The sequence below is a fragment of the Cicer arietinum genome, chromosome 4 (assembly GCF_000331145.2).
Source record: "Cicer arietinum cultivar CDC Frontier isolate Library 1 chromosome 4, Cicar.CDCFrontier_v2.0, whole genome shotgun sequence".
Taxonomy (NCBI): domain Eukaryota; kingdom Viridiplantae; phylum Streptophyta; class Magnoliopsida; order Fabales; family Fabaceae; genus Cicer; species Cicer arietinum.
Window position 1 is genome coordinate 50,836,900 of NC_021163.2, and position 12,086 is coordinate 50,848,985.

Genomic DNA, 12,086 nt, shown 5'->3' on the forward strand with positions numbered 1-12,086 from the left:
GAAGTTTAACTTGGTTGTCGTCGCATTATCACTTAACCAATCGCAAACATATTTTCCACTTCGAAGTCCACCACCAACATCTATGTCAGATCATCGGGTGATTGTTATTGCATTTGTTAACAACTGTCATTTCGTACAGGTATTAATTGTCATATTAAATTATTGTTGATAATTCACTTTATAATTGTTATTGATTTATAATTGTTATGTAATTTAACAGGTTTACTTAAAGTCATATTCCCCTATACCACCAGCAAGTAATTTGTGGAAAAATTATTGCAATGAAGAAGCACGACAATGAGAATTTATTTATAGAGATCGCATGCAACATTGGTTGTAGATATTTCCAGAAACTATAAATGAAGTTATTGTAAACTAAATTGTTGAATTCAAATATAATGAATATCTAAAATATTGTATGAATTCAAATATAATGAAGTTGTTTAATTAATATGGTCGAAATCCAAAATAGATATCCAAAATATTTGTAACCAAAATATCCGAAATCCATAATAGATATCCAAAATACATATCCAAAATACATATCCAAAATAAATATCCAAAGTAAATATCCTAAGTCTGTCTATGTCTCCTATGATATGGCAGTACATGAGTCCAATCTCTACCACCACCCCTCTGAGATCGCAATATCAAAATTAATTCATTCACGAGTGCGATGCCATCAGGTAATACCAGCCGTCGACCAAGAAGCTCCTCTGCAATTTGTATTGCTCGACGCTGCATTAAAAAATACATTAATTAATTACATGACTAATTAATTTAATAAAGTTATAAATTAAATTTAAATGAATTTACCATTGTTTCTTCTGAAGCATGATCATCGTCGGCAGGTTCAGCAACCGAAGGTGCTACATAGACTGATTCTCTACAAATGATATATGGATGAGAAATCTGACGAAACCAGTCCATGTACTCAATTGCGCAGTATGCAGGTTTGTGTACAACTGCCCCAGCGTCAACTACATGTACAACGTATTGTGTAAACATGATGTCCATTTTATCTGGTGTGGTCGTCTGACCTATTATCTCCAAAGGTGAACCAAGGATGGTTTGGACATATTGACGCAATACCCTATCTGGCAAGTGAGCATACATCTTGGGACCCCAACGTATCCACCCTCTGAATAATGAAACAACCTCAAATGGTCGCTTCGGTCTATGCTCTCTGTAGGGTGTCCAACATATGCCATCAACATCAATCTCGTCCAATGCTTTCTTAAATGGAATAACCAAACCTTTATCCCGTTTTGGCTTCCATCTAAGTGCTCTCGGATAGTCGTCATCATAAATCTGAGATAGTCTACAACAATTCGCACATAATGCTGGAAAATGCTCATACACTCACGCCTGGACATATACAATAAGATATTCATAAATCAATAAAGCAACAAACCATGAAATCAGGAAATAAATCAAATCAGGAAATAAATCAAACCAGGAAAGCAAGCGCAAATACCTGTAATAGTGTCAGATACCCTGATACCGTTCTAGTATGATGCATACTCGCTTCTCGAAGATTGTCGTATAGGTAAGCAAGCACAACAATACCCCATGCATATCCCCCGTATGAGTTGAGGTCTCTGAAACATTCAAGGTAGGCAACACTCACTGCGAAGGCACTCTTGTCGTTGAACAAGGTGCAACCTACCAAAAATAAAAGAAATGCCCTCGCAGCCATCTGCCAATGTTGATCAGCACATCGTTGATGGTATACGTCAAGCAACCAACTGTACCGAACAGTGGTTGTCCGCGTCGAGTTAAACTCAGCATATGCAACAGCCAGACTCACCCCAAGAAGCTCACCCAACAATTATGCAGCGTCATCCTTGTTAAATATATTAACGTTGAAGAATACACCGGTGATGGGTATATGCAGCAACGAAGAGACATCGTCCAAAGTAATGGTCATCTCCCCAATTGGAAGATGAAAGTTGTTGGTGTCGCGATGCCATCTCTCGACAAAGGCAGAAATTAGACCTTTGTCGATCATCTCATAGCTGCATTTTAGCAATGTATATAAACCAGAACTTTTAACAAGTTCCTCAACCTCTTGATTTTCAATGACAGCTTCTTTTAATTTTTTGTCATTGCTAAAAACTCTTAACTCTCCGCGATCCTGAAATAAATTAACTGAACAAATATAAGTTCAAACCCATTAAGTAAATATTTAATATTTAATTTGATTCAGAAATTTACCACGCTGTCCCATAGTCGTGTCGCAACAAGATCCTCATATTTCCTTAGGACAGACCTATCAACCGGACCACCAAGATATCTGCCATCTGCTTCAGGTTGGGCCTCATCTGCTTGGGCCTCTTCTGCTTGCCCTTGTTATGGTTGTGCATGTTCTGCTTGTTGATTATGTAATCTTCGTTGTTCACGTAATTCACGCTGAGCACGGTGAGCCCATGCAGAAGCGGTTGGTCTAACACGACCCTCTCTATCAGTCCCTTGGTCGAGTATAACACGACCCTCTCTATCAGTAAACATTGTGCACACTATTTCTGCATAAACAAATCATAATCATTATCAAAACAACATAGCAATATAACATAAACCAAAACAGAGGCAAGCATAAACCCATACGTGAACTGAGCTCACGTACGTGAATTCATCAACCTACGTGGACTGTGTTCACGTACATGAACTATATCACCTACGTGAACTGAGTCGCGTACGTGAACTGAGTTCCCGTCTACCTACGTGATCTGAGTTCATGTACGTGAACTCCATCAACTTATGTGAACTGAGTTCACGTCTACCTACGTGATATGAGTTCACGTACTTGATTTCACTTCACGTATCTGAACTTCATCATTATACATCAAACCCAGAAAAGATCATCAAACCCATAACCATTGATGAACATTCAAAACCCATTCATGAACATTCAAAACTCAGAGAGTTAAACCCAGAAAACAAAAACGAAAACACCATTGCTTACTTAATTGAAGATGCTTGAAGTGATTGAAGATGGTGTTGAAGATGATTGAAGATTGCTTACTTGATTTAAGATTATATTGTGTTTAGGGTTGAAAATGATTGAAGATTGCTTACTTGATTTAAGATTATATTATGTTTAGGGTTGAAAATGATTGAAGATTGCTTACTTGATTCAAGAATGTAGATGATTGAAGATGAAGGTATTAGGTTAATGAAGATGATGAAGTTAGAAGATGAAGGTATTAAGTGAGTATAGAGGGAAGGGTATTTTGGGTTTTAAAAAAATTGAGGGTGTGGGAAGTAAATTGAGGGGTGTGAGAAGCAAAATTTTTTATTTTTTATTTTTTATTTTTTATATACAAATGAGTTATTTTTCCTCTTTCACATCATTTCACCCTTCTATTTTCACTCTTCATTTTTCCTCTTTTGTTTTTCATCGTAAGCTTCCACACCGCCAACATCAACATCGTCATGCCTCACATCTAAAACGGCTTTGTCTTCTTTTCATCTTTACGTCTTTGTCTCACTTTCCATCTTTTAAAGTCATAAGCTACTACGCCAACGCACCATAAATCTATTTCCTTTCATCTCCATTTTTGTTTTCATTTCTTATTTAATAAACATTGTAGGAGCAACAAAAAGTAGATCACCTCTAATAGCGCTTAATAAACATTATTATAATAGTTATTTTTCAAAAAATTGACCAAATCATTATTATTAGTTTTTTATCTTAATTAATTATGGTGATTTTATCACTAATATTTATAGCAATTGTCAAATATGTAATAAATTTATCAAAATGTTCAAACTTTCATTAAAAGTATAGCCATAGTAATATAAATGTACTTAAAATATAAAATGTTATAATTTGAATCAATTCATAATAGCCAGACAAAAAAAATCTTATTCTAAGTAAACAAAAAGAAACAAGTGTTGCTAGCACCAGATAATCTTGCATCCTTGAATGAAATAGACTTTCTTGCGGCATCTGTTAACTGAAATAACAAAAAAAAAAAGTTAAAATATTCCAAATTGCAATTAAGATATTTTAAACAAGTTTGGCACAAAATTTAAAACCATAAATATAAACCTTTATCCATAAGCTACTTGTGTAAGACACTTTAGTTACAACATTACACAAATTAATAATCAATCTCACAAACAACTTTGGTGCAAAAGAAACACAAATATTACATATATAGAAAAGATAATATATATATAAATTTCTTACAATGAAGTTATCAGGAAACCTTAGATCAATAATGATAATATTCTTCTCGATACTTTCAAGTCTGGTAGCAAGATAAAAAAAACCTTTATTTTTTTCCTCTTTTGCGTATGTTTGTCATCAAAACTAATAGGTCTTTCATCAAATTAAATATTCATGATATATTACCTTGTAAGTATCTTTGACTTGTTGGCGCTATAGATAAAAGCTCATTGAGAAAAAAACAAAGTAATAAAAAAAAAAAGGGAAAAAAGCACTACAACCAAGACAAATTAACCATAAACCAAATATGTTGACCGGTTAAAAATGAAGAAAAATTAATCATTTATTTCAATTGCATGTTAGTAACAAGCATTTCATATACATTAGGTTTTTAATCCCCAATCTAATGAAATAAAAAGAAAAAACATATTGTCATTCAATCGAAAATCTAGGGTTTTTCTCAAGAGCAAATTTGAAAAAATTTGAAAAGTTAAAAGGGAATAATAGAAAATACCAAAAGATATAGAAAATCATGACAAACTTGGACAAAAACTTGGGTTTTTGTGTTAGAAGAAGATGGAGGGCAAACTCAACGGTTGAAAACGCTAAAATAGACCAAAAATCATATAACGCTTCTTTTATAATAAACGTTATAAAATGTCGTCTACTTTTAACAATGCCAGCATTAATTAGTAGCGCTTATAAGTGCTATGAAAGACCAAAATAAACACTATAAAATATGTTTTTTTGGCATAGTAATTAAAATCAATACGTGTATTATACTCGTGAGTGTTATATCTTTCCTCATTATATAATTACGAAAGAAATTGGTGATTTTCTTATTTATTAATACAATATTATTATTATTATTTTGTATTTGAATTTTATTATTTGTTATTGTAATTGAACACAATTTTTTACTTTTCAAACTTTTATTGTTAATTTGTATTGTGAATTGAACAATTTGCCTCTTTTAAATAAATTTTATTTAAAAAGTAATATTTTTTATTGACATACTAGTACTTTAATTTTTCTTAAAATACCAACAAGTATTTTTATTTTTTATTTTTATCTATAAAAAAGATGATAAATATTATCATAAATTCACACAAAACTGCGAGATTTTGAGTTCAACCCAATGACAAGAAGTACAATATAATAATATTAAAGATAAAATTTAAAGATGAACGGAACCGAAGAGTATTGTATTTCATACTTATATAAAAAGTGAATTGATTATTTAAAATTTGATTACTTAAAAATTGTTTATTTAAAATTTGAAAGTTAAGCTTAAATTTGTGGTAATAATTAAATTAAATCAAAGTTGGCAGAAAATAGTTTAGGCCACTTTGTAGGTCAACTGAAATATTATTATCTTTCTATATGTGTCCTCCAATATTTAAATCAAGTGTCAATTCACGGTCCCGTTCAAGATAAGCAAAAATGTCATGATAACTTAGTAGTTATTTAATTTATTTATTATACTATATTTTTTTTAAGAACGATCCTAAACGTTTCCTGTCCTGTCCGTGAGTTTTCTGCTTACGAAATAGTATAAATTAGAAAAAATATCTTCCTATATTAAATCAATTTAGTCTTTGTGGAAATCATATGTTCATTATATTTAGTTATTTTACTATATTATTCAGAAAACAAATCATATCTTCATTTAGTATATAAAAAATACAATGACTTAGAAATAATTAAAATACAGTTTTAATTTATATTTACAATTATTATCATTTTACAATGAATATATTTTTTAATAGACATATATTAACAAAATATTAGTTAGATTAATTTTTTCAAATTTAAATTCAGAATTGCTTTCTTATAATTTATTCCGCATCACAAATTAACCTTAAATATTTCAGTTAAATATTCTTAAAACTTTGTCGCACACATTTGTTTTTTTTGAATAAAATAACATTATTCTCTCAAAGATACTAAGATACCTTATTAAATGAAAGGCCATATAATGATATCAGTTAATAATATATATCGAAGCTCACGGCAAGGGAAGAATGGCACATCTTAATCAAATGGTTTTTGGCTTATTGGTGGGAGTTATTTTTATAATTTATGAATGACATCAAAGCTACTTTAATTTATAATATATAGACACATTAACTAAAAGGACAAATATAGTTCGTTGCATTATAGGCTGCTGCTAGGTAGTGGACTTATTTGGCCCCACTTCTTGAATTGCAGCTACTATACCGCTAAGTGATATAATTCTTAAAGCTAATGCCAATTAAATTAATATATCGAACCAAGTGAGGAAAGAGAAAAAACTAATAGTTTGTGGAGATCTATTATAGGTGTAAAATATTGCAAGAGCTTCGTATTCACTTACCTCTATATATATATATATATATATTGAAAATACATATTTATTCTTGATTATTTTAAATACCACTAATAATTACTAGACCTATTTACTAATGGAAGTTTAGGAAAATATAAAGACTAAATGATGAGCATCAACTAAATTTATTTATAACACTCTCTTTTAAATGGACATCGATAATATATCTCATTAAAAATTTACAAAAAAAAAATTCAGTAAAAATAAACTTTAATAATATTATTCTAAGTCAGTAGGAACACTCTCCTTTGATTTAGTAAAGAACTATATCTTAATAAATAATTCAATTAAATAATATTATTTTTAAAAGTTACGTCAATTGAATTAATATATCCAAAGCATGTGAGAAAAGAAAATAAAATATATAAAAGTTTATGGAGATTCATTACAGATGTAAAATCACATTTTTTATATTTTTTATATAAGTGTAAAATAATTTTATATTATTTAATAAAAATTCACAATATAGGTAGGTAGGTATTAGTCAGCACTCATGCCAATCAGATACATGTAGACTATACAATATTTTAGACCTGTAGTAATGTCAATATTTTAAAATATAGAAAAACTAGTCTTTATGAGTACTAATAGATAACAATTTTATATTTTGTTGGTGTATTGCTTTAAATTTTATAATTTATTTTAAAATAGTTAATTATCTATTGATGTCTATTGATGCAACGATTAAATACTAAAATAGTTAAGAGTAGAATTTGACTTAACAGAATGATGGTCTAACCTATCACAGTTTATTTATAAACTCAATATATGTTTATAAATTAATTAATATTTAATAATAGTAAATCCTAATTTATAATAATAATAATTCATAATTTATTAATTAAATAATTCATCTAACAAGTGTAATTTTAAAATTAAAATAAAAACTATAAAATTGTAGATTCTTAATTTTTTTATGTCAAATTGTAAATACTTATTAGACATGTGTATAAAATTAGTTTATACTAATAGTACATATGTCTCATTTTCTCATGTTAATCATGATCACAAATTTATTTTACATACACATCATTTCTTTGGAGAGTTGAGTATAGTCAATCTTATTTGAAGATGAAACTTATTTGAGTTAATATTAACATAATATATTTAACATCCTTACATTTCATTAATTAGTTTAATTTTTAATCCTTTTAGTGGAGCAGTGTCCCTACCTTTCTAAATGGCCAACAAGCTTTATTTTCTCATTTACTATTCTGAGAAACAAAAGTGCATGACACACTACACATAAATGAAATGAAACTCCATTAACAAAAGATGAAAATAGAACCAGACGATAAAGTAAAAAAAAATATATTGGATATTTTCGCCGAGGTGCATGACTTTGCTGGCGATTAGGGTTCTGTTTGAATTAGCTTGGCCGTTTTCTATATCAAGGGATGGCACAATGTTAGAAGGAGAAGATGTGATGATGATGTTATATGGTTTGATCAGTTCTTCTTCATTCAAGTTTTAAATAATTGTTTAACCATTTTTTTAATAGATTTTTTTTACTTAAAGTAATTCTATTCTAGACGTGTTAGACACTAACGGTTCGTTTGATGGTCAGGATAACTAGTTGATACACTTATCCTATTTTACCATAATCATTTGTTTGATGCGCCAATCAAATATAATACGATAATCAATTTTTTTAAAATATATCATGTTTCAGCCTTATTTTCTAAAACTGAATTTAAGGTAGGTTAAAATAATCCGTTTCTCAACTCTCAACTTTTTTTTTTACTGTTTTTCCCTCTTTTTATATTTGCCCTAATTTCCTTTGATTTACTTATTGTGTTGATGAAATAATTTTTTTATTTCCTCTGATTTTATGATTGTTTTATATTGTTGATCTTAAGTTGATTTATGATTGTTGACGTTGGGTTGATTTTCTCTTTTCATATTTGTCCTGATATTTTTAGTTGTTATCTGATTTATTTTATTTTACAACAGAATAAAAGTTATAATTGTGTTCATATTGAAAAGTTAAAAAAATAAACTTTGATTTACAGTATTTCCAATTGTTTTTTTTTTTGTTCATATTTGCCATTTTTCTTTATCATCTTTTGATTTACAGTATATAGTTACCACAAAGCTTGCAAGTTATTCAAGTCTCTCTGTGGTTTGAAGCTTTCAAGCAAGTAGTGGTATGAGAAACTTTATCATTTGTTGACCAATTGTAACTATTTGCAAATCCCTATGATCCAACCTTATTTCTCAAGAAATTTGGAAAAACTATTACTATATTGTTGGTCTATGTGTATATGATGTTGTATTGACTAACAATTCGTTAAATGAGTTTGTCAATCTGAAAGCTGATTTATAGGTTGTCTTTGGTAATAAAGACTTTAGAACCTTGAAGTTTTAGCTTAATTATTGGACCAAAAATCACGATGAAGAAAAAAGAGTTTATATCTTATTGCCTTGTGAAAAAATTTACCAGAAAAATCGAGTAGGATAAAACCATGTTGAAGGAAAATAAAGTGCAATAAACATCTACAAAAATCACCAAAATCTATATTCAGGAAGACCAAATATATCTCTAGTGAACACATTTGAAATAGTTAGAAGGAATAATATTCTGTCAATAACAATTAACAATGTGAAATTTCAAATTAGCAATCATGTCAGTACATTGGTTACCTTTTCTAAAAATACAAGAGATGATAAAAGTCATCCTTTTAATCATATCTAGGCAATTAAGCCATCTATTTTAAATGGATCAAGGAACAATACTATGATTCTTCAAATCCAGATTTACCAATTGAGAATGTAATTCAATCAACATAGAGTGTCACTCATTCTTGTAAACTGTTTCAATAGCAACCATAACCACAATAATCTCGTCATGTAGCACAATAGTAATCCACAAATTTACTCCAAAACAACTTAACATGGCAGTAGAGCTATGCCTAAATATTACATTATAAGGACAGTCTGAAGCAGCGCCGTCGATATTACATTATAATCTAATAAGCTTGTAGGAGGATGTCAAATTACTTCCTTAATACTAGGAGCTTTAGGATGATGAGTTATAACCTGAAAGGACTTGAGAATTTTAACATGTCAAATAGAGAAACAATGACAATAATTATGTTGATGGCTATGTGAATATCAAGTCTTTTTCCATCAAAGCAAACTTGATTTCTACAATACAAAATAGTATCAATGGTAAAATTGATGTTGACTAGAAAAACATCTCTACAATTTGATAATGATAAATTGAGCTTAGCCAAGACCAGAACCTAGTAACAAAAGATCAAGAGAGAAAAAGATGTGTATTGGTCTCCATAACATAATGGCAAAGATCACATCTAGAAACAATTTGACACTACAGAAAAATTAAATTATCATCAATAGACATCGTATTATGCAATAGCCTCCATAACCTAAGATATTTGAAAGAAGGAATGTTGTTATGCCATATGGATTTAGCCTAGAGTGTTTGTCTCCCCAAAGCTTTAAAGAATAAATAAGAATCTTTAAAATTTAACACAAATGCCACTATAGATGCATCGTGAGAATTCGATTGTAGTGTTTATGGCTAAGAATAAAAAAGCGGAAGTCGAAGCAAATATATGGGCATTAAGATATTAGTCATAAGAGAGTGCATTAAAGTCAAACAATTGTTATTGAGCATAGTAACACTAAATTAATGATTGTTGATCTATTAACTAAAGGCATGTCACCGTCAAAATTTGTTTAATATCCAAACCAAATATTATTCTCGCAATCAAAAATAGGAATAGTAGCCTTGACAAACAAGGAAGCCAATCGAGGATAATTATGTAAGAGAGCAGAATTAGTTTTTCAATTACCCTTTTGAATGAAATAATTGATAGTGGCAAGAAGATGAGATTGCTTGTCTTCATTAATGCTAATAATATAAACCAAAGAATCCTCCAACCAAGTGTCAACCTAGAAGTTAATATTGTCACCCTTACCAAGTTGCCATTTGTATTTCTCATAAATAGTAGTTAGTTTATATTTGATTCTAGGATATATGGAGGAATCAATGTGATAGTTGTTGTGCTCGTGTCTTTTAAAGATCCGACCTCTACGAATGATAGTCCAATGCTGACTAGAAGTGATTAAGTCTCAAAAAAGTTTAATAATAGTAGCCTTGTTTATATCTCTGAAGACCAAATGTCAAGATCACCTTCATTAATAGAAATGCAAATTTTGTGCCACACGACAATGACCATTTTCCTATGCTCCAAATCTCTAGACCAATGAAATTTATAATACATTTATCTTTGTCCTTAAGAAGAAAAATGGGCCAAGAGTATATGTGGAAACTATAAATCAACATGCTATGAATGATATTTTTCATCAATTGAATTTTACCTGTCATAAAGAGGAGAGAAACTTGCCACGTTGCAAGCTTATCCTTGATTCTATCAGCAATAAGTTATAAATAAAAAACGTTTAACCTTTCCTTGAAAATAGGTATTCCAAGATAAATAAAAAAGAGAGAACTAATAGAAAATTCAAGTAATGCAACCAATGAATTTCGTCTTCCAATAGAAACAAATCTAATGTAAATGGTGAATTTTTATTAAAAGTGATGTAATGACTAGTAGACTTACCATTAACAAATATGAGATAGAAGATCCCCTTCCTTAACCCCTCTTCGACAAAAAGAAACCAATAGACGTACCATTAACAAATATGGAATATTAAACTGACTTGAGAATAATGCTAATCCGATGACTTAATTTGATGTTGAAACCAAAAGCCTCTACAACTTTGATAATGAAATTCTCATTTATAGGGTAAAAAACTTTCTTTATATCAATATTAAGGACCAAATTTTTTAAACTATTATTTGAATCAACAATTTATTAAATTAAATTAATCATATTTTTATACATGATTAATCCGTTGTTGCGCTAGTATATAAAAAGTGGATGTGAATGTATTATTATTATTATTATTATTATTATTATTATTATTATTATTATTATTATTATTATTAATGCATGCATGCGTGGTATACATGTATATGATGTCGGGGTGTGAAAATGATATTGACCTTTACTTAATATGCGTTGTCCATGATTCATAGTGAGTTCTCGAAAGCTGGTCAACTACATTTTCGTCACGTGGAACTTTTGGAGTCATGAAAAAAAATAAAAACCATGGCATAAATATGATTGGTTTGTTTTGTTCTAACTGTTTTCGTTGGTACGTAATAGTCACAAAAAACCAGACAAATTAATTAATAACACAAACACACACACTCTCACATTTGAGATTCTTATTGTCTGGTGGGACTAATTCTTGCTATTACCTACCAATCCTTTGACACCTAAACGCATTATTCATACGACTCTGATGCTTTAATTATGCCCTTAACTTGTTTCTAATTTCAATAAGTACCATATTAACGTCAGTATTGAGTATTTATCGTATATTAATTGGTCCTACCATTTGGAAAAATACCAACTTATAATTAGGCTGTTACAAATTAAGTGCGGAGGGGTCAAAATTTCCAAGATGAAAGATGAAAGATGAAAGATTTTAATGAAAAAAAAAAGACTG

At 29.6% G+C, this 12,086-nt stretch overlaps 1 protein-coding gene across 1 annotated transcript in view; it reads left to right on the top strand.

Annotated features, from left to right (window-relative positions):
• LOC105851967 (uncharacterized) overlaps positions 1-301 on the top strand; it is a 2,438-nt gene extending 2,137 nt beyond the window's left edge. The window contains exons 3-4 of the mRNA XM_027333588.1: positions 5-139; positions 221-301. Coding sequence (XP_027189389.1) covers positions 5-139; positions 221-301 — 216 coding nt within the window. The remainder of the gene's footprint in view (positions 1-4; positions 140-220) is intronic.
• The last annotated feature ends 11,785 nt before the right edge of the window (positions 302-12,086 follow it).